At 35.6% G+C, this 22,775-nt stretch overlaps 1 protein-coding gene across 2 annotated transcripts; it reads right to left on the reverse strand.

Annotated features, from left to right (window-relative positions):
• Window positions 1–3,118: 3,118 nt before the first annotated feature.
• On the reverse strand, window positions 3,119–10,530 carry LOC149786816 (uncharacterized). 2 transcript variants are annotated; one of them, XM_089977325.1, is made up of 5 exons: window positions 10,445–10,462; window positions 9,420–9,540; window positions 6,531–7,205; window positions 5,364–5,489; window positions 3,119–4,506 (listed from the first exon to the last, which is right to left on the reverse strand). In XM_089977325.1, the coding sequence occupies exons 3-5, from the start codon at window positions 7,198–7,200 to the stop codon at window positions 3,959–3,961; spliced, it is 1,344 nt and encodes a 447-aa protein (XP_089833451.1). In that variant the 5' UTR covers window positions 7,201–7,205; window positions 9,420–9,540; window positions 10,445–10,462; the 3' UTR covers window positions 3,119–3,958. The 2 variants fall into 2 exon arrangements, with proteins under 2 accessions (XP_089833451.1, XP_089833452.1); XM_089977326.1 differs by lacking the exon at window positions 9,420–9,540 and having other exon boundaries at window positions 10,445–10,530.
• Window positions 10,531–22,775: the final 12,245 nt, after the last annotated feature.

Here is a 22,775-nt window from a genome sequence, read left to right on the forward strand (position 1 = left end):
TGGTTTAGCCTTTCCTGCACCTATAAGTTTATAGATGCCAACAACTTTTTCAAACCCCGGCCACATACGATCTTTTACTGCTTAATCTGATTTGTCCAGTTCACTCTTTTATACCCATTCAGGTCAGTGTTGTTCACTCTTTTATACCCATTCAGGTCAGTGTTGTTCACTTTTTTATACTCATTCAGGTCAGTGTTGTTCAAATGTAAAAACAACCTTTTTACAATTGCAGCTTATTTTCCAACATATACTCAGTTAGTTGCCTTTCATTAGGTACAGGTGTCTACACATGTACGCGTTCAAATTTGGCTGTGTCAGGAAGTACACTCATCTACTGCGTATTATAAATGGCCATTTTTATCGAGTGTACTTGTGGGTGGGTGGTATGCCAGTAATTTTTTTCTATCGGCGATATTTTCTTTTATTTACACGAAAGGTTTTTAAAAAAAATTAATACCATGGATGTATTTTGTATTTAACTTTCTATAAATCACAGGCATAATATTTTTAAGCGAATTAGGGGTGGGGACTGGAACTTGTTTCCAACACATCTTGGAAAGTTTATTGGTTGTTTACACATTCAGACAGTTGCCTCTCCGTGAAACAGTTGCTATTTACACGTTTTTTAATTACTTGATAGTTTTCACAGATATTGCTTTTTATAGTGGACGATAATCAATCAATAATTCAATATGTTCGATCAACTGTATGATCTTCATTATTTTATCATCTTATGAAAGCGCTCACCTTTACGGATCACTGCCATCTCACCTCTGTCTGCGTGGGTTCGAGTCTCGGATTCGGCTAATGTGGGTATGTGAGAAAGCTTTCCAGTAGCTTCTCGTGGGTCGGTGGTTCTTTCTGGAGTTTTCCCGGGTTCTTCCTCCACCATTAATACTGGCCGCCGTTTATAGCCTATCGTGTGCTGAAATATGGCGTTAAACCCCACAACAACAACAAAAAGACTCTAGAAACAATGTACAGTTTATCCTGACATTTTTATGTAAATCATTTTAGTACTTTAAATGAGTAGATTTTCCTATGATCGGCACATCTGTATTGCTCGTTGACAATTTATTGATCTTTTTTGCATTGATCTTAAAATGTCGGTAGCGTATGTTACAGCAGGTTTCCATTCATTCAGAACAATATTTTAACGTAACAATCTATATCATGCACATTTCTCCATAACCTTAATTGAAATGTGACAATCTAATCGTTTTATCAACTATCAATTTTCATAATAAATGTTGTGCGGTTTATTTCGTTAAGTCCCCGCATTTATGCATTACTAGAGATTATAGCATCTGAGATTCAAAAGAAATTCATTCACTTTTGCCTGTTTAAGAATATATATCTAATCTTTTATGGAAATTGATGCCATATAAGCTTCTCTTTATGTCAGAGAGAGAGAGAGAGAGAGAGAGAGAGAGAGATCAATGCAATAATACATATGTGATTTAAATTTCTAGTTTCAACATAATATGTTGTCATGATTAAGCTTTATCGACAGTATAAGAGAAATCACAAAATGCAGGTTAGGAAAATAAATTAGATCCGTTACAATTTGCGCTAACATCGAACCATTTTATCAACATATGACCCTGATTGTGTTGGAATAATCAGATTGCTTTAGTTCCATTTATGAAACCAGTAACTTAATAAGAAACATCCAATGGGAATGGTTCATTAAACGTTAAATTAAAAGAAAATCGTTAACTTTATAATAGACTGCTGGGTTTATCCGCATTGCTCAGAGTGGTAATTTAGGGAAGATTAACGAGGCTAGACTGTAATTTATGTGCGCAGAGAGGAAATACTGGAACTAGGCTGAATGAGATCTTAAGACTAATTGAAATTGAGTTCTTTGTTGAAGAGAGAGTTAGCGGCATATAATAATAATCTGACAAAGTATTCAGATAAACACAGATGGCAAAGATGAATAAACAGACCGAAAATGAAATACCCCAACATCCAAACTATCGTTACTTGTGGAAGTGACTGAAATACCCCCAACATCCAAACTATCGTTACTTGTGGAAGTGACTGAAATACCTCCAACATCCAAACTATCGTTACTTGTGGAAGTGACTGAAATACCCCTAACATCCAAACTATCGTTACTTGTGGAAGTGACTGAAATACCCCAACATCCAAACTATCGTTATTTGTGGAAGTGACTGAAATACCCCCAACATCCAAACTATCGTTATTTGTAGAAGTGACTGAAATACCCCAACATCCAAACTATTGTTACTTGTGGAAGTGACTGTGTGATCTTTGTAATTCAATGTCATTTCATATATGCCAGTAATCAGTTAATCACCGAAGAAGCTGATTCGACCATCACATTGCATCCATCTTGCTGTTGGGATCAAATGCTGTGTATCATAAAGTTCTCTGGAATAGGTATTGTAAATACAAAGCAATACACGTTTGCTAATGTTTAATTGGTGCCTCTTATTTAAATAGCCTTTCCTTTCCTCGAAGGGCAAACTTGATTTTACTCGACCCATCGCCCGATTTTGATGCCACATTCAAGTTTTCATGCTGTTCATTAATGCACTAAGTGATGTACTGCTTTCGATTGTCAAGTGAAGAGCTGTCATTTACCAGTTCTTTCCTGATCAAGAACGATTCCTACTGTACGTCTAGCGCATGGTCAGACATGCAAATCTGCATTGCGTCAGTTGCTCTATTTAGAATTGAGCATTTACCAGAATATCGTCATAAGGAATTTGTGATATAACATGCTATGATATTGTATGCAAGTAAATGTCTTTTTTGAAATGAATCTGTATTTAATTTCCTTATTGACATGTTTAGTGATATTTGGATATAACTGTATCGTTATATTGGTTTGTCTTGATTGTATTGACAACACACGCATCTTCTGTAAAGAAATACTTCTAGTTTCTAGTTGACTCTGCATATTGTTGATCAACGCCATAGTATGCGTGCTGACATTTCTATTTCAAGATTATCTATGACATGAAAATCAAAGAACTTTACAATTATTTATCCTGGCAGTATTACGAACTATATAAAGCAATGGCACAGATAATATAAACTGGGTCCGTGAGGATGGAGAAGAATAATGACATCTTTCAAACGTTGATGCTTTCTCAAACATTTAGTATTATATCAATGTCAGTAATCTTTCAAAATCAGTTGGCATCATGTATTTATTGCTTTAAAGTGATGCGTAATTCATGCTATTACCGATATATTGTTATTGTTGATATGTGTGTATTTGAGCTCCTACTAACATCAGACTGAATATTCCCTTTCATGGACTGTTCATTCTGTATAAACAAGTGTGCATGTTGTATAAAATAATGAGTACAAAGAATAAAATGTTTAAGTTAAGTGTAAAAACAGTAAAATACAAGTTTCTGAGTATGTAATGGTAATTCAACCCAAGTAAACCGTAAAATTATTCACATTTGTCCATTCGTGTTCACACATTTTCAATGTGATAGGCAATCAAGTTGCAGCGGAAATTACTTGTATCGATACCGATGCACATTTATCAAAGTGACATGTATGTAACACAATATAGCTTAGAAAAGCGTTATTTATGAAACAAAAGTACTATCCAAAAGAGTACCTACGATCTATGTAACATGTAAATAAGAAAATATTTTATTAGTGTCAATATATTAGTTTTACATCAAATGTGCTATATTATACAAAAGAACATATAATGTACAAATGCCAATTTCTCTTATTAGCATGCTTACGATGATAGAAAATGGCAAAGATGAATAAGGTAAAGTAAAATCAAAACAAGCATAATACAATGTTAGTATGATACTGAGCAGTGGGTAAAAAGCTGTGAAGAAAGGATGCTAGTATTCAGGCATTAGTTACTTATCCTGAAACAAAGGAAACTGACATTTAGAAATATTAGAAAATCAAGCCTTATCTTGCCCCTATTTTATTCTCGGGTCGAAATTTAAACATAAGTCTGTCGCTGTTTTAGTGGAATCAGAATATTCTTGGTCAACCTATGCTGAATGACTGGAACGGCTTTGAACTCCCCTTCACTTGATTTTCTTTGAGCCATTTTAAAGGCTGTGTTAGTAAGGATATCAAGAAAAGGAATACTACACGGATATGTATATTCTTTCAACACTTTTTTTAGCTCATATAGCAGCCAAGATCCAGTCTCGCTATGTCGCCACGCATACTTCCCAGACTGGATAGCATATACAACAAGACAATCTTTCGGGATGTTGTTAAGCGAGATGACAGTTTCGCTTCCAAACCCTGATTCTGCTCGTTTCTGATAATCGTCGTTCTTATGCCCTGCGTCTGCCTCGTCCTTTGTATTTGCCTCTGCATCTGTATTGTCCTTTTCGTTTGCCTTTTCCCTTTCACCTGCCTTTGTGCACGTCTCGTTTTTTTCATTTGTTTTTGTGCCCTCCTTGTCTTCAATATTTGCCTCTTCCTTTATATCTACCTCGTTATTAGCGTCTGCTTTATCATTTACTTCTGCACTATCTGTAGAGGAGAAATGTCAAATTTTATTCAATGTCTAGACTATACAACTTTAATTTATCATGATTAATAAAATTATCAAAGACTTAATGTTTGTTTCTAAGATTTTGCTTTATATATGCTTCTAAGCAAGAGAGAGAGATATCTTGTCTAAACACAAGGTTACCTACACTACACTGTTGTATGTGCATATTACATTCTGAAGATTGACGTACTAGCGTATTTGGAATAAAGTGCATGATGAATTTGAAACTATCATCGATATTTGTAAAGTGCATGTAAATGCTTATTTAACTTAAAGCCTTGCTTTAAGTTAAACGTCATGTATCCCATCTTTCTGTGATACTAAACTATCACAAGTAATTATGTAATCTCTCAGTTGATTGGTTGCAAAAATAAATTTTATCAGCATTATAGGAAGAATCTAATATCGAAATCGTTTATGTAGATGAAGAATTTCATTTCAAAATCCCTTTAACTGTCAACAAAGGTCAAGTCCCTGATTGAATTTCCAGCAGCCAAACAATCAGGTATTAAGACAGTTGGATTTCCTTAGGGGTAATCAATGACCTAGAACTCATCTCATCAACATGTTTTCTTTGATAAAAGTACGTCTTACTACCATTGGAACTATGTACTGTATTAAAGAGCGACATCACCTTAAAGCATATTCTCATAATCGGAAAGAATATTGGTATTGAATGTTTTAATTGGCAAGTGACCCTTTCAATCTATAATCATGAATTTCAACACACATGATATTGATATACATAACAGCTTCAAGTTGAACTTATACAGCTTGCTCTAGTTAGGTCAATTGCAAAATATAAAGTCTGATTGTGAAAATCATGAATACATACATTTCTCTCTTAACTGCGAATCAAAATTTCCCGTCTGATAACTGCAATTTCCTTTTGGCTTTGAGTCCTTCTCCTCTTTATTGGACATAAGAGCAAAGTCGAGTCCTTTGTCAAACTTGTTGGGATCTGGAAATACGGAATGAAGAGTGTCAAAAGTATTTTTTTGTAATACAGTTTTTTTCATGGTATTGGTCTTTCTTGTAAGTTGTTTTTTTTTTTCGAGACACACATAGCAGAAGATACAGTAAATTATAGTTCTGGGATCAACATATTTCAGTTTGAGTGTACTTTATAAAACAGCGCTAATTTACAGTTGCTAGAATTTCCAAGTAGATTTAGAGTAATGTGTTATGTGCGTATCTTACAAGTGTTACTGATTCTTCTGCTATATATTATATCCTTCCGACTGTATGAATTGTAACTTCATTGTGCACATGGTTCAATGTCATATACAGTGAAGCCCCAGTGGTAGACATCACTATAAACTGCAACACTGTAAGCATTGTAGCGATATTATTGAACAATTGTTAAAGCTACGTTAAAAATCCAAATATCACACACACACACACACACACACACACTTATTGACAAAACAGATTTGGGCCTTTCTTTCGAAAATCACTAAATCGTCAGAATCTAACGAAGTAGCAGGCGATGTCGTTTAGGTCGCCCTTGAGTATAACATCCTAAATCAACAATAGATCCTGTTTATACCATCACGTGTGCATTTATAACGTAAACACACTATACAACCATGTCTATACAAACACACTATACAGTCAGGTCTATATAAACGCATTATGCAGCCATGTCTATATCAACACACTATGCAGTCATATCTACATACACATGCCTTGTAGAATATTTGGAGTATTTGTTCAAGGTTTAACTATGTATATATATGTTCCGAATCTGTTAGAACTTTAAAATTACCAAATGTATACGTGCAGAAATAATCGACATGGTTCTGATAATATTGAAATTGTTTCTTTTTAGAAAATAATAATTTCTCACAGAAAAAATGTTTGCGAATCCAAAGTAGACAAGAATTAGCTCAAAAAAAAAACAAAAAAAAAACCCAAAGTACATTAAGGTGCGTAATTTGTCTAAATCTTGAATATTTAAAATTAGACTCATAGCGAGAAAAAAACCTGTACAAATCAATACCATTTGGATTGCTGTCAGAACGACTCCTGCATGCTTGGATGACAAAGATTTTTGGTTTTCCTGCTAGTGTAGGACAGCTACCGAGGCGCTTTATGACGTCCATAGTATATTTATATGTATAATCTGCACACAGTAACGCATGCTCGAATTGCTGGGAGCGTCTTGGTCTCTCCTCACCATGAGTGCTGATGGCAAAAACGAAGAAATCAGTATCACTGTAGTCCTTCGAGGTTGCTTTGTCTAAAACATCATCAAATTTCGACTTGCCGAGGTCAGAATCATTGTCTATGTTCAATTGTTCAAATCCTAATTTATCCAAGAACACGAATTTAAGGTAGGACAGATCCATATCTGCACCATGTCTATAATCATCATCGCTCTGACATTTTGGAATGACATCGCTCTGAAATGTTTGATTGACAACAAATATGGCACTACCTCGGATTGGTTCTCTATGGTAATAATACGGAAATATACCCGGTGCATATGCTAAACTAACGTCAGTTTTACGATGAGATTCGTTTGTTCTCTGGTCCTTGGGTGTACTATTATGTCCGGTTAGATATTTTGCATCAAAACCATATGGTTCATCATCACTTTCTGAGCTGTGTTTATGAGTTTGTTTTTTCTTTCTCCACTTCCATAAACAAGGATCCGTTTCATTTACCATTATTCCTGAATAATGAATGTATTTTGACTTGGTGAAAACGAAAGATAAATAGAAACACGCAATGTTAATAGAGAGATTTTTTTTCTGATAAAAAGATTTGTGTGTGTACATTCTGTCACCTTTGTATATTTTCGAACACAAATTAATTTACAGTTGTGCAGTGTCATTGTAAGATTGACATTACACAGTAAACACTAAGATTGACATTACACAGTAAACACTAAAGGATGCCAGTAAACAAATACTTTGCACAAGTCTATTTTCTCTTTAAGTCATGTATACTTGTACATTAAAGGTGAAGAATAGCACACATGTTTACAAAATGTAATTATTCTATAATGGGTAGGATCATAACCTATCTATCTATGGATACTCAACATCAAAGAAGCAAATATTTCCTGAAGTGATTTGCAGAATTGCATTTTTCAATGTTCAGTCTTCTTTGAATGACACTCAATTTTTAATTTCTTGTTTTGCAGTAAACTTTGTCGTGTTTATTCGCATGAATACAAAATATCACTTCATTACAGCAATTTTTTTTGTTAATATTCTTTCTGTTCACAGGATTAAAATTAAGAGACAGTATAGGCTTCTACGAGAATTTAACATTAGGCTGGAAATTTTGGCTTTTATGGGAATTTAATGCTAAAAACATCAATAGATTTAACTTTGTGGGTCGAAATGAGGATCTAAGACCTTTATTAAAATTCAACATATATCTCTACTAAATTTGTTTTGTAGAAACGTTGGTGCATGCGCATATAACGTTTTGAAAAGTTTGAGTATCCGCATTTAAAAAGATAGAATTAGATAAAGTAAAATACGAATTTGGAAAAAAATACTTTAAAAAATTAAGAAAAGAAAATTTTAAAACTTAAAAACAAATTTTATTAGTAAAATATTTAAAGCAAAGTCAAACAAAATCAGGATGAATGACACAGATGTGAAAGCGAATGTCCCTCTAGAAAGAATAAGAGAAAGTGTTTCTTGGCTTGCTTATTGCTTTTTGGAACGGCGACTTGCGTAACGACTATTTTATGCTTTTCAAAAATATTGCGACTGTAATTATTTGTGAGCCGCCTAAGTAAATCTTCTTTTAAATTATTTTGTAACAAATACAAACACACTGGTACATCTTTTTGGGACTGATTGCCTACATCATCAATTTGCCGAGAGGATGGGACTAGAACAAATAATATCAGGGATAAAGTGAGTAAATCTACATTTTATAGTTCTCACATGGTTCAAAAAGGTCACGTGACTTCAAATGGGTATGATTGGATCCGGTAAGAGCATCAAGACCTACCCGAGGAGTTCCTAAGGTTGTGGTCACAAAAGATTTCAAGCACAATATGCATGTGTAATCTCTTGAGTAACCACGTGATTTATTCGGCAAATTTTATTGCTCAGCACATGTGTATATTTTGCTGCATAAAATTAGGTGTCCCCACTGGATACCAAGCGGTGGATTTTCCCTGATGGAAACGCCACTTGCCGTACAAGTATTACGCGTACCCAAAATAACCCTTGGCGGTAATTCCTGAGCGGGATATGAATCCGGTATGAGACTCGATGGACCATATAAAAATGCATACACATTGTGCTGCAGTGGTCTAGTCTAGCGTACAGAGTGCACCTTATTCTTTGAATTACACCATGTGTGTATGTGTGACTGTGTGTGTGTGTGTGTGTGTGTGTGTTCGAGCGTGTTCAGAAATTGTCGATACATGATAACCAATACACGTATCTAGTACACCACAGTTAAAAATAGCACGACCATTCTATTTGGAATGTAAAGAAGTACACTATATTAGCTGAGGTGTACACACAAATCATCCATTGAGCGAGGCATACAAATCATAAGTTAACCAGAATTACTAACAAAAGGTTGTGCCATCGTTTGTTTAGAATTATATTTACTGTTTTCTAACAGCGTACTTATAGTTCGAGAGTAATGAATTGCCATTTTAACTTTTAACATTGAATTGAATATTTCTAATAGTCTAGTCCAAGTCATGTAGTACATGGCGGACATCTTGAGCGCATTCTATCTACAGTTTGTGTCATTTCTGTAAATCGATAGCAATAATGTAACCTGGGTTCCCAAGCACACGCTATGTCGTATAAGAAGTTTAGAAGATATAGTGTGGATAAGAAGAATATATTTGACATAAAATCTATAATATTAAATTAGTCAAGCACAAATCTCATGCACGTACCTTCTGATTTGTTCAAGCTATGTTGATGTTTTTATCCAAACAGGAAGGGTTATTACAGGCGTGTAGTATGACAAGTTTGAACGTCTGTTTCAAGTGGTCTAATTGAGTTCCGGAGTCACAACTCGTTTGAAGTATACCAGCATACCAACATATATATATATATATATATATATATATATATATATATATATATATATATATATATATATATATATATATATATATATATATATGTGTGTGTGTGTGTGTGTGTGTGTGTGTGTGCGTGCGTGCGTGCGTGTGTGTGTGTGTGTGTGTGAGAGAGAGAGAGAGAAAGAGAAATCTATGTTTTCTCTTAAACTTTAATCGGCAGTAGACGAAGCTTGTAAAGTTTGAAATTAATAAATTTTGTTTTAAAATATATTAAAGAACAAAATGAAAAAAAAAAATAAAGAATAAAAAGCAAACAAGTGCAAACATTAGATTATTCATACATTCGATGAAAACTAGTATGTGCTGATTGATTAATGATAGATTGGCTTATAAAGAAACAAAATCTCAGAATGCATTTGTAACAGTTCTATATTCTTTATTATATTTCTTGTTTTGTTTTTCTTTTGTATTATATGAATTCGTAACAGAGCAAACAATGCCATTGAAATTACAAATATAATTTATGTTCATTATGAAGTAACTAGGAATCAGCTAAAACAATACATAAAATAAGTAATTTCTTGTGTAAAATATGTAACGAAGGGATACGAAATGATCGGAGTTTTGCTTTAAAAGGTATAATTTGAAATGAAAGGGCAATACGATCTTCAGTTGAAATAAAATTAAATTGCAAGGGCGCTGAGCGAGTGTGACGTTTTGTTATGATCAGGAGATAAATTGTCTCGCAAGTCAATATCAGAGGCGATCACGATGTCAGTACTAGAGGCGGTCGTTTATATCTTTATAACTATAACTACCGGCTCAAGATATTATCCCTATAAATGTTGATTTAATAAATAATGTAATTTGGAGAGGACTAAATTTACTCTTACCTCGGATCTCTCTCGACAGTACGGATATTAACCATTTACACGGCAGTAGTAGATAGACTGACCCTTATTCCTATCGCTGATGTCACTGCCGATACGAAAACTGATATAGTCATATAAACCCGTTAAAGTTTAAAGATAACAATTTGATTGGTGGACTAAATATTACCTGTACCCGTCCGACATAATTCATCGTTATGTACTTAGAAAGGTCTGTACTAAGTAAAAAAATCGATTGTGATCCTGTGTTCAAATAATGAATGTGTAGACTTAGGAGAAAGCAATGATCTTATTTTATTATGTGTCATTTTTAAATCAAAACTGCCACGCTATTCTTTCTGTCCCTAAGCCTTTGACTGCAGGAGTCACGAACAAAAAATAGTGAACGGCGAATCACGGGTCTTGAAGGCCTGGTAGTAGTACCGATCAAGCCCTGAGAGGAATGCAAGCACCTTGGATACCACATGATCATGCTGGAGACTGACTAAGATAATGACAATTTTATTAAAAGTTACACACACACACACACACACACACACACACACACACACACATGCCTGTTACTCAGATGGGGAAAACAATGGCGAGCACAAGAGTAAAATAGTAACGGAACGCCGTTCTCACGCGTTCCCACAGGACTGCAATCATCATGTACACGAATAGTTACTGGTGTTATTTTGGAATATTAAGTTAAAATCCTAAGCACTTTCATTTATGTATTACAGTATGTAAAACTGGAAGCAAGAAATTAAAGTTTTTCATTCTTTACGCAATACCTTGATTTTACTCAAGGTATAAGAAGTCGGGGACGGTTTGGTCATATACCGGAACTAAAATTTGGATCTTACGCCAAGTTAGAGGTTCATGATCGTCATGCTATGCATATGAATTATTCGATTATATGTCCTACATAAAAATTATTTATTGAACAAATTAGAATGCTGGTAAATGCCATCTGGTTTGATGTGTTGATAACTGTTTATTTTAACTAACTTGACGTCAAGTATTAACATCTGATCATTGAACCGAGTGTCCACGTCGATGATCTCGGAAAAAAAAAGAGAAGAAAAAAAAAAAAAAACAACAGCCTGGATAACATACAGGGTGGGAATCTGGGTCACATGTCTAATTTCATGCATCAAAGTGGCTGACATATATCAAGATTCAAGGTAAAGTTGTGGCAGATTTGCAGGTAAAAAAGGATGCAGTTTTTAAAATTGTTTGCTTAAAATCAGTGGCATAAATCTAGGAAGAGCATTCTGCCTGTTTTTGTTTCGGCAAAGGTCCGGCAATTCAAGTATCATACAGATTCTGTTTACGAGTGCTTGGAGAGTTCATTAATGAGACCCATGTTTTGTGGGCTTCACCTTCATTCGTATTGACATGTCTGTAAATTCCCTTTTATCATTTAAAAGGGCTATTTTCGCCTCAGAATTTACAAGTTTCATTAGCACAGGCTTTGGTATTCCTTTGGCTCTGCGGTTTCATCTAGGTTTTTTGTATTTGCGCTAACATGCGCTCAATGGTGGCTTTCATCATAACCTTGGTGCGTTAAGCAATTTGGTCAATTTGGCAAGCTTCTGTTTCTATTCTCATCATTTTTAAAACTATTCCTCAGTTTCACGCATGGGCTTAATCAGCCAATCAACAGTTTCCTCTAAAGCAATTGTGAGAGACCCCTTGCAGAATGTTGCGAGTGAAACATATCTTTGATGCGTTTGCGAACTTTTATGTAATTGCAAAGAAGTTTCAATGAAATGCGGGCATCAGCTTTATTGATCAGCTAGTACCCTGTGACATAACGTCGCTGGCAGTTTACACAACCGTATGTGTATTTATTGTGCTCATAACTATGTTGCTTGTCCCATTCACAAATATTGGACAAAATTTCGATCAATACTTTAACAATTCCGCGATCTACCAGTGACCTTTGAGAATAGATTCCGAAGCTTATCTTGCTACTCCTCAACGACACATCAAATCAAATAAATGTTTGTAAGACCATAGGTGTCAATACCACGAAATATCATCAAGATGTTAGAGATGTTCCGGGTCACTTTGATCATATGGACCTATCGTTGGTCACGTAGATCACGTCTTTGTTTTTATTTTTTTATTGGCAGCCCCGAGAAATCAATCTCTCTGATTGTATTGGCGGTCAAACATTAAATCGTCGTAGACGACACGATTACTTTTTCCCGGGTCAAACTCATCAGCGTTAGGGGATTTATAAATTGTGGAAAACAGCTGAATGGGAGACGATGGGTCATCGGATATTTGCGACGCAAGCGCTTCCGTGAAATCCCTGAGTACATCATAACAAGTTCATGCAAGGCGCAATCACGTACAGCCGATCCATTTTAATCATCGCATAATCGGATTCAGCAACAGTTGAATTTTTCAGTATCTGGATAGGCAAACAATAAATGCGCGAATCAAGTTCTGAAATATGTCGTTGAACCGCGCAGGCGCAGATACGACTATGAAGAATATTTCTCTTCTCTTTCGCACCAATGATGCCATGTTGAATATCAACTGAAATTTTGTTTCATGATATCAACATGCTTTTATATTGCTTGAGATTCCACATGAAGCGTCGTATCGCTAATCCAACTCGAGTTCTAATGGGTAACTTTAGAACTGCAATATCGGAAACTGTTTCCCGGTGTGGATTGAAGAATTTTACCTTTATCATCGGACGGGAAAGCCGTCTCTCTTTCAGGTCCCTCAGTTGTTGACGCGATTGCGTTTCTCTCGTAGGGTCCGAAAAACCTTCGCGATGATATCAATCCATATTAACAAACCGACATGTGTTAATATGGAGTGTATATCCTGAAACGCATATCCCTGGATGAAGCTATTGCGAGCCTGGAACACGGCTAGATATACGACTGGATTCTAGTAACCGACCAAAGCCTGGATATGACCTTGTAAACCTCGTTGATTCAGCATGTTATGATCTCACCGATTAAACATCAATCTATATCCGTGTGACAAAAAGCGGTCGTAGATCTCATCTATGACTTGAATGTGTTTGCGGCAGTGGCTATAGGAGAAAACAATTGCCAGATTGATTATCAAAGGAGGTATCAATGCAAAGATTTCTCTTGGAGGTTAAGCTCTCTCCTCCCGTGATCACCATTGGTCCAATAAAGGCTTGTGTGTTAATATTACAAATATAGACTCTAAACTAACCGCGTAGACATAAGTGACCGTGGTTATTGGCAGGGCGAAGCAACGGTTTGAAAGTTAACCAGAGTGGACAAAAGTGCCTCGAATATCGCCATAGCTGGAATGGACGAACAAGAGTTGTGGCAGATTTATTTACATGTCCAGAGAAAATTGTCCTCTGAATGGTTTGATGAAAGTACTCCCAGCGAAAATGAATAAGCTGGTATCTTTTTTTCCCACAATATTAGTTACATAGAGTGTAAGCATGCTATGGTCACGGACAACAACGTACATACAACTATGCACTAACTGCCATGAATGTTGCTAGCAGATACGAGGAAATCGAGTTGTTTGCGTGCAATGATTCATCAGTGTCGCAGACGCATTGAAAAGCATCTAAACACGTGGGCCACTTACACAACTGAAACTTTTGCAGGTGGACCCGATCAAATTATTTCTGAGAGCGGTCGTTGCGTCGTTGTCGAAATACCATGTGCTGTTTCGTCGTGGACATTTCGGTGTTCATCACAATTGTAGAACGGTTTAACTGAACATATGCAAAACGATAATTTTGGCATCAGTACGCCCAGGAATGATTGATTTACAATCAGTTTTGAGAGTGAACGAGGCGGCTTCGCTCAGTTATATCAGCATTGAGCAACAAAATTACACAACCATCAGGTATGACGCTATCTGCTGCCATTCAGCAGAAGCATTTTAACCCGAAACCATCAAGCAGTCTCATGATACGGATGATGCGTCCGTATACGTTAGGTTTGGTGGAGAACAATCTGATTCAGTATCTGCGTAATCCTTGACGGTGGGGTAGAAGGTTGGAAACGTCGTGTTACTGACGCATTAAGGTTCGTCTATGTGTTTATGATCTAGAACCGAATTGATATCCTGGGAAAGCCAAATCTCTACCATCTGACACCAGGGGACAAACTTCCGTCCTTTTTATGAGTAATGAAGTCGCCGAATATGATACTTGTCGAGAAAAATTAAAAGTGGTTGACACAAGTACGAAATTACCGCCAAGAATTTGTTTATGGATCTTGTAATGTCCGGACGCACCCGCGATGATTTCATCAGGAAACTTCCCCTGCTTGATATACATTGGGAACAAACGTACCTTGTGCAACTATACACACCATTACGATGTTTCTTCGAGCGAATATCTGCAATATTTGGATTATTCGCGATGTTGATCACGAAAAACCATGTACATGTTGTGCTTGAGATCTTTTGCGACGACAACCTTAGGAACGCCTGTGGCTTTCTTGATGTTCTTGTCAGATCCAACTAATCTCAGACGAATTGTTGTGACTTTATTTCAAACCCTGTGACAACTATAAATACCATATTTGCTCACTTTATCCCTGATATTATTAACTTAGTCTCGTCCTCTTTGCATATTGATTCTAGCACTCTGTGCCATCAGTTGCAATAAATGCACAAGTACGTTTGCATTGGCTAGAAACAAATTTCAAAGAAAAGTTATATTGTTTACTTTGACCACACATCGATTACTTTAGAGAATCATTCACATTTCTCATCAAGTGCAATGTTTTTTGAAATAAATAAAATAGCTTAAACACAAATCTCTGATCCAAGAAATGGTATCCAATCAACAAACTTAATCTTGAAATCAGGTTGAAGTAGATTTCTTGGATTGATTATTTCTTTGCTTCCACGATGAGATTCCAATAAAGTATCAAAGATTCCATACACACAGTCCAACATAAAATAACAAAAAAGCGATGAAGTGACTTGCAGTTAGTACACAATCAATATATTCATGTCGTTTACATGTTCCTAAAGGTATGTCGAGAAAGCATTGATGCGGCTAGCAAGAAAAAAGCGCAGCTGATATTCATCAATGACGAGCTTGTTTGTGGAATAGTTTTCATCCAAAAGCGAGAGCAATCATTTGCAAAAGAAAGAGGAGCTTAAATAGCATAGTTCTAAGTCAACGTTGTTGCACGCCCCGAAACGCACATTGTTTGGAGACATAAATATTACCCGGGATATATTTCCTACGCTGGCATGACAGTTGTACCAGTGAAGAAAAATATATGGTTAGAAGTTCTCGTGCCTGTTACACATCACCGCAATGCGTCTGTGGAAGTTCGCAGCAACAACTGTTGACCTCGGTGTTGCTACTTAAGTAATTCTCATAGACTCGACAGCATGATTTGTTCTAGGAGCTATTTTGATAGCAACTGGTGCTGCTAGCAGCTCTGGAAAAATGATTTCGACACGCTTGCATAAACCAATATGTATTTATTTATTCGTAAATTCTTGACGAGATACAAAACAGTCGCAGCACAGTTGCCAAGCTGTACTCGGTGGCCGTCGAAGACAAACGACTACCACGGCCGAGTTCAACTTGGTGCTTGGCGAAATGGAAAACGTCCGAAGACTCCGTGCACATTTAAGGTCATCCGGTAGAACGTCCGCCAAAATGGAGTAATGTTCTAATGAAACGTCAAAAATCACATAACATGCCAAAAATACAAGTGGACCTTCCACCGCATATTAGTGCGGAAGTACAAAAACTACGGTTCTGTTCTTGCAAAAGAGGTCCAAAAATGATACGGAATCAACTGGACCAGATTGGAGCAAATATATAACTCCCGTAAATATTGCCCAGATATAAACTATCTGGTAATCGACAAGAAAGTTATGCAGCCCATACTATAATTATTCGATTGTAGACGCTTGGATTCGATGATGATTATAAATGTCATCGCCGGATGGAACAAAGTATCAGAAACTTTAAGAATTATTTTAGGGCCATTAAAGGAACTGTTATTGCTTGCAATGCTTAAACAGCATTACCATAAATAACCATGAAATGGTTTGTAGAAAAACAATTTAGAAAAGGATGAGAGAAGCTTTCTAACTTAAATCTATGAAGAAATAGATTTAGAAGAGGATTCTTTTTGGCTCTTGTTTTACCATCCGTTCGCAATCTTTGCTCGCAAGAACCCGCGTGGTGGCGGCAGTAGGGGAACTTGATAAATAAGCGTCGTCCTGATCCCCGTATCAAAGTTCACGCAGGTTGCAATGATAGATGCACACGTTTCCAAAAATCTTCAGCGGGAAAACGTAATCGTAGAAGGGTTTAGTGGATGGGAACCGTGATAGGTAAGCTTTGTCTTATATCTCTATTATGATGCTACTACTCGTGTGAAATCGCCATAGGAATGGCTCAGGTTTGGCGTTTCCATAGCCAGCACTTGAACAGAAGATTTTTCTCTAGGACATTGGAAGAAGATCACATATGGAGCAATGAGAATAACAAGCTTTGCTTTGTTGAAATAACATTTTGGTATCGTAAAATAATACTAGCATTGCGCTGGTGTCTATTTTGTGTAAATCAAACATTCTTCATTTTCTCCTAATATATTTTCGAAGATGGTGAGATGCATTTGACGAGATGAAGGCACAATGCTGTACTCATTGCAAAGAATACATTTGCTAAAGAATGTAACGAATTAAGAAAACTGTCACTCTTTGCAGGACCATATGATGATCTGAAAAAACATTAGATCAAAATCTCACAATGTGATGAAATGTTCTTTTTTATTTGTAAATCATATTGCGAATGGAGGATGCAGTCATGACTCCAGAGTTTAGGAATGTTTATTCCTTCGTGTAATCACAACACGATCCGCCGTCTAATGTTTCTCGTTCGGTGTTGTGCTATTGGGTAGTCCTGTAACGATTCTTTCACAACTTTAGAATGGTACATTATGCATTGTATCCAAACCTTTTCCAGTCACAGACTTCATTCGAATGTAAAGTCTGTCCGCGTTTACCTCTAGTGAACACAATTCTTTGTACATAGAAAACAATGGACTAAGTGTGACTAAAGTTTTCTCGACAAAAAGTTACGTTTATCTTTATCACTAGTGAGTTTTAACACAATGATTCTTGCTTCAACATATACAGTTTTCGTAATCATTACAATCATATCTTTTCATGAAGTGGCAATAAACGTACCAGAGTGAATCTGCAGGCAATTTAAAGCTAAGATACGGTGCAATGCTGAGTGCAGAAATCGTGGGATCGATGTATTTATACCCATTTCGAGTTTTGTTTATGTCATAAATTTCCCAGAATCAGATATTTAATACTTTGAAAAACAGTAGGTGAAAGCTCCAGGATGTATTTTCGTTTGCATTTTACTCGAATTTGTGAAAATTAATTGTAAATGCGCTCTCACAGCTCCAAATGAAGATATTGGATGCACTATTCTAATTTATCCGTGAACAGATCTATAAAACCACTAGACTACAACTTTCATCTACCAGTCTTTAAATTGTATGGAGATCCCATGGAAAATCCATGTTAATGGTGTCATGTCAAGAATATGAAGTTTCTAAGGAACCATGTGGGGCGACTAAGTGAATGCAGTGATAGTTCGGAGACCATTGAGCATGTTATTTGTACACTGACTATATTCCCGTTGGTTACGTTTCACAAGACAAATGTGATAACTACTTTGTTTACTTCTTCCATGTACACAATTCCTGGTGTAGGTAAGCCTCTAGGACTTGGTCCTTCCAGAAGTTTTGGAAAGTTTAATTTGAATGTCTTTAATCGACTTGCTAATCCAGTAGAAAGGAAAAGGAACAAGAAACGTGCAAGTGTTTCTTTATCTTCACTCTATGCAATGAGGCGGGGTATTTCTGCCATTAGTGAGTGGCCAATTAATCGTGGCGTTGGTACAATAATAACCTCTGCCACGTTGTAGATCGGGAATAGGAACTGGAGCTTATTCGATGGAAAAGAAAACTAGTAATGACCATCGGTATTCATTTTTGGAAAGGCAAAACAACTAGTAATGGATGTCATAATGGACGAAAAGGAAAATAACAAAAGAAGTGGAAGACTAGAAGAGAGCCGCAGCTAAAATAACAAAAAGAACAGGAGCAGATGGCACATCAGCAACTATGAGAGGAGTAGCGGCATCCGATCTAATAGTGGAACCTTAAACAACAACAGTAACATATACGACCATAATAGTTAATTCCGAGGATGGATGATTGCGATAGTGAGGCTGATTAGATCTGTAGATTATTGGCAACAGGGTAGGTGGGTAAAAAGGTGTTCTAGATGTGAAGCCGGGCCTGGGAGGTGCGGTCATAAAGCAAACAGCCCTTCTTAAAGCTAACCTACAGCACTTTCCAGAGTTACCCGAGTTGATAGAAACAGAAATATTACTCAATATTGACATCCAAAATATTAAATTTGTATTTTTGTATGTTTATGTACAAGTCTGTCTGAAAATTTTTAAAACAATTTTAAAATTTAAAAATGTTTTATCTTAATACTTTCTTGCTGGTTAGATGTGTTTTATTTATTTTCAGCAGTTTGTAAATATTTTTAAAGTTTTTCAAACAAAATTTTCATATTTATTTTTAAATACCAATTTTTGAACATATTTTATACATGTTTAAATTGTTCTTCGATGCTGTTTAATCTTGTTAAGTGTGCATACGCATATGGTTTGAAATGTTTTTAAGCTTGCAAGCACATCTTTGAGAAAAAATATAAGCGCAGTTGCAATCGTTTCAGAAAATATTAAGTGCAACAGCAGAAGTGTTTTAAAACCTTTTTCAAGCGCGCATGCAGAACTGTTTTGAGAAATCTAATTCTGATCGAGAGGTTGAATACATGATATCATTTCCTATATGCGTGATGGGGTATCTCTATTGACTCCACTATGTTAAATTTATATAAAACCCTTAAATTTGTTTCTGATGAACATATTTGTGGTATTTCTGAAAGCGGGACAGTTTGTATACATTTGCAGGATACACAGGGAGAGAATGTTGCCATACTTCTATGTTTAAAGGTATGAAACTGTAGATCGGAACATTTAGCATTACAGCTGCGATCATGAATTGTAAAAGCCACGAGGTATTGCTATTTTAGAACAGAATCTTATACCACTATGTTACTAAGGATGTGTGGTTAAACTTATGAACGTTTTCAACATAAAGTATTCACATGACCTTAAAGTGACAACATACTGTTAAATTCTAGCAGGCCACAAGATCGCCAGCCCATCCCACCCCAGTATTAATCTTAGTATGTTTGTAACATTCAATTTCGATAACCGCCACAGGGTCAGATTTCAAAATGGCCACGTAATGATAAATTCAAATAACCGTCATTGCAGTATTTTGATCGCGATAATATCCCCATTACATACATACATACATACATACATACATACATACATACATACATGCATGCATGCATACATACATACATACATACATACATACATATGTCGATAACATTGTAATATCATGATGATCACAACTTAGTCAAACATACAAATGTCACGGGCTTACTTTTTAATTTGTTCATGATATATTATGACCATTCCAAACAGGAAGGATTATTACAAGTGTGTAGTATGATATCTGATTTAAGTGTTCTAATCGAGTTCCCGTATGTAATAAAATATCGAAGTACGCAGACAGGTCATTTTACCCGAGTTACATATCGTTTGAACTATACCTGTGTATATCCTAAAATGACGAGTCTTTGCTCAGCTACATTCCTTTGTTACATGTATCCCTGTAGTCACCGGTGGTATTGTTGGATACTAGATTAGTCACTGTGCGTAAGACTTGAAACAAGAAATTAAAGTTTCTCATAATTTACCCCATACCCTTGATTTAACTAAAGGTATGAGCAGACAGTGATAAATCTGGCAGATGTTGGAACTAAGATTTGATCTCACACGAAGCTAGCATACACGGTGACATATCCTCAATAATTTACAGTTAAAAGTATTGCTTTGTTTTATATAGGGAGAATTAATAAATAGACCGAGGGTCATCATTAATGGTGTCGGAAAGTGAAGGAGATACAACAGCCAGGATAACAGATTATGGATTGGGAATCTAGGTCATATGTCTGATTTCATGCATAAAAATGTCTGACAAATCTTCCAATTCAATGGTAAGGCTTTGGCAGATTTTGAGGCCAAATAAATTGAGTTTTTGAAATTGTTTGTTCAATCTAGTGGTGTGTAATGGTGAAGAGCTGGTCCATATTTTAGAGAATATTACAAGACCAAACTCTAAGTTTATTGGGCAAGTCCCACGGCGGAGACTTACCAAAGATGGCCTAGTAGATATATATATCTATACTGAATATATTGAATAATGAATTAAATACTAATGTCTTGATTTTAAATAAATTAAATTGCTTGATCACTCATGTTTTGTTTAGTTCATTCTGTACATTGAACCTTGAAAATTAAATGAAATTTCAAAAATAAGCAAGCATTACACTTATATATTATTTTAAATGAGACAGTTGGATGATACATTGTGTTAGTTTTTAAGTTCATTACAAAAGTAGAAGAACTTTGAAATCAACTTTTTCAAACGTCTCATGCCAGCAGAACGGCAGAGATTCAACGACGGTGGTTGAAGGATATATTACACCAGTTGAATAAACGTATGGACCGTAACTCAGATTCGTGATTGTCAGTAAATTAAATCAACAAGACCATTCAGAATAATATATTGATTGTAAATAAAAGAAAAATTATTAGACCAGAGACAACTTATTGAACATTTAAATTTATTTCAATGATATAATAGTGCATTGGGTGGTACTGAAACATGCTAAGATATATGACTCAGCAGAAAAAGATAAAATATCATGGACGAGTTGCCGTTATTTTTTGTATATTTAGTAACCCGAATCTTTGTTGATATGCCACATTCCAGACATTCTCATTTTGCATTTCTTATTGACACTGCAACATTTCAAATGTCAAGATTTTACAGACTCCATATAACACCACCTGGCACAGTGTTTTGGGTGTTATAGGTAACTTTGGAAAAGTCTTGACTTCTAATTAACACAGTCTATATTAATAAACTCCATAAAAACTATCCCTCTCTCGCTCTCTCTGTCTCTGTCTGTCTGTCTCTCTCTACACACACACAAATACACGAACTGCACACACTGTCAGACACAAAGAAGAAAATAATTGTACGCTCACGCTCATCACCGAAAATAGGGTGTTACTCAAACTTTAAAATATTGCGTCAAAATACAACAGATACAATGCATTTCAAATGTCTATGCTTTATTATACAGCTTTGTTAAGTAGTTTCCAATTTTGTTCGTGGTATAAATGGATACTTTTGTAACTTGTACAATGTGGGCTTTTAAACGCAGTGAGACTTAAAAAATAGATATTTTTCAAACAAGATGAAAAATCAATTGAATCACTAAATTTAGCTATTTCCAAAGAAAAGATATCTTTTTGAAACAATTATCTTTGGTATATAATTCTTAATCAATGCAGTAAAGGATGTTTGAACATCTTCAATCACTGGACAATCATAAAGTAGGTTTTTGTGTTGTTTCTAGTTTACAAACGTATATGTATTGGAATAAATGAAGTTCATATTTTTCAAAACTTGATTTGTTACAATAATTATGTGCATGGATTGAAACTTAAGTTCATGTACATCTATATCCAACGTTATCTACAGGAGACTTTGCTAGTCTCCTGTGGGTTAGGTTGGATATAACTGTATATAAAGTAAAGTAAGGTTTTTAGATACTCATACAAAGAACTAAATGTAACCACCTTTGGAACATTTACATTTTAAAGTATCCTGATCGATTACTATCTCAATGTAAGCTGGACTGTAGCCTTTACACTTAGTAAGAGCGTAGCACATGCTTTACATCTATGATATGTTAGTCTTCTCTCGCCTCTTTTCTCGTCCTCTTCTTCTTCTTTCAGTTGTGCACATCTACCACACGTAATTTGCACCATTTATTATCCGTACTATATTTTAGAATAGTTCGAATAAAATAGATAATTCATACAGTTCAAACAGAACAGATAATACAGTATCAGCCAAATATATCTAACATGCCCTTTAAACAAATTAATATGCCGTTTGCATCTTACCCGCTAACTTTATGAATGAAACGCAAAGAACGCTTGTCGTATTTTGCGCCATCTGTTTTTATTTTGCATTTCAAACTTTATTTTACTGATTATTGATACAGATTTTGCCAATTGCGACACTGCGGCTATCATTTAAAAGACAATCTCTCCTAGGAGATGTGACAAATTACAAATTAATAATCAGTGTATAAA

Source organism: Sinohyriopsis cumingii, chromosome 12 (genome assembly GCF_028554795.1).
Source record: "Sinohyriopsis cumingii isolate HCF-2022 chromosome 12, ASM2855479v2, whole genome shotgun sequence".
Lineage (NCBI taxonomy): Eukaryota > Metazoa > Mollusca > Bivalvia > Unionida > Unionidae > Sinohyriopsis > Sinohyriopsis cumingii.

What these genes read in the sequence shown, in the direction of transcription:
- LOC149786816 (XM_089977326.1), bottom strand. Translation starts at nt 7,200, where the DNA reads ATGGTAAATGAAACGGATCCTTGTTTATGGAAGTGGAGAAAGAAAAAA. An exon ending in TTCTGACAGCAATCCAAATG is followed by an intron (nt 5,490 to 6,530) that starts GTATTGATTTGT and finishes CCGTATTTCCAG; the next exon opens with ATCCCAACAAGTTTGACAAA. An exon ending in TTCGCAGTTAAGAGAGAAAT is followed by an intron (nt 4,507 to 5,363) that starts GTATGTATTCAT and finishes TCTCCTCTACAG; the next exon opens with ATAGTGCAGAAGTAAATGAT.